At 46.1% G+C, this 577-nt stretch overlaps 1 protein-coding gene across 1 annotated transcript in view; it reads right to left on the bottom strand.

The window, feature by feature from the left end:
• The window catches only part of LOC107592164 (exostosin-1a-like), a 27624-nt gene that overhangs the window by 17486 nt on the left and 9561 nt on the right, over positions 1-577 (bottom strand). The window contains exon 4 of the mRNA XM_016281567.1: positions 75-194. Coding sequence (XP_016137053.1) covers positions 75-194 — 120 coding nt within the window. The remainder of the gene's footprint in view (positions 1-74; positions 195-577) is intronic.

Consider the following 577-nt stretch of genomic DNA (forward strand, 5'->3'; position numbering starts at 1 on the left):
GCAGGATTTATACAACTAGTCATTAGGTCTTGATGGCTGCATGTCTTGTTTTAAGTGATCAGGAAGTTGCTTACCTCCAATGTAGTGAGCACAATTTTCTCCACAGAAGAGAAATACGCTTCCCACAAGAACTGCGTTTGCTGGCGGAGAGACAGAATGCGGTCTTGATGGATGGAGCGAACCGTCGATGGAATCTGAGGAGATCGGAGCAGTGTGATAATGTGTTTTCTACTTGACAGACCTTTCCAATCGGAGGCACCAGTTAAAATAACTCAAATTTCTCTGTGGACAGAGTGCTCTGAGGGGGCTTTCACACTTGGTTCGATTGCCTGGTCCGAACCCAAGTTCGATTGATTGAAGCGAACAGAAATGACATACACAGCTCTCTGCTCGCAGCGCGTCGGTCACGCTCATCAGGAAAGCGAGTGAAACACACACAAACACACATTTTTATCAAACAGTACGTCATTAATAGCGGTTCACTTCCACGATTTGGTACGATTCATATCAGCAGCAAACCGTACTGGAGTTTACTTGAACCGTACCCCAGACCACCCTTTTTAAGCGGACTCAGGTA

This window comes from Sinocyclocheilus grahami, unplaced genomic scaffold (assembly GCF_001515645.1).
Source record: "Sinocyclocheilus grahami isolate Dianchi unplaced genomic scaffold, SAMN03320097.WGS_v1.1 scaffold150.1, whole genome shotgun sequence".
Lineage (NCBI taxonomy): Eukaryota > Metazoa > Chordata > Actinopteri > Cypriniformes > Cyprinidae > Sinocyclocheilus > Sinocyclocheilus grahami.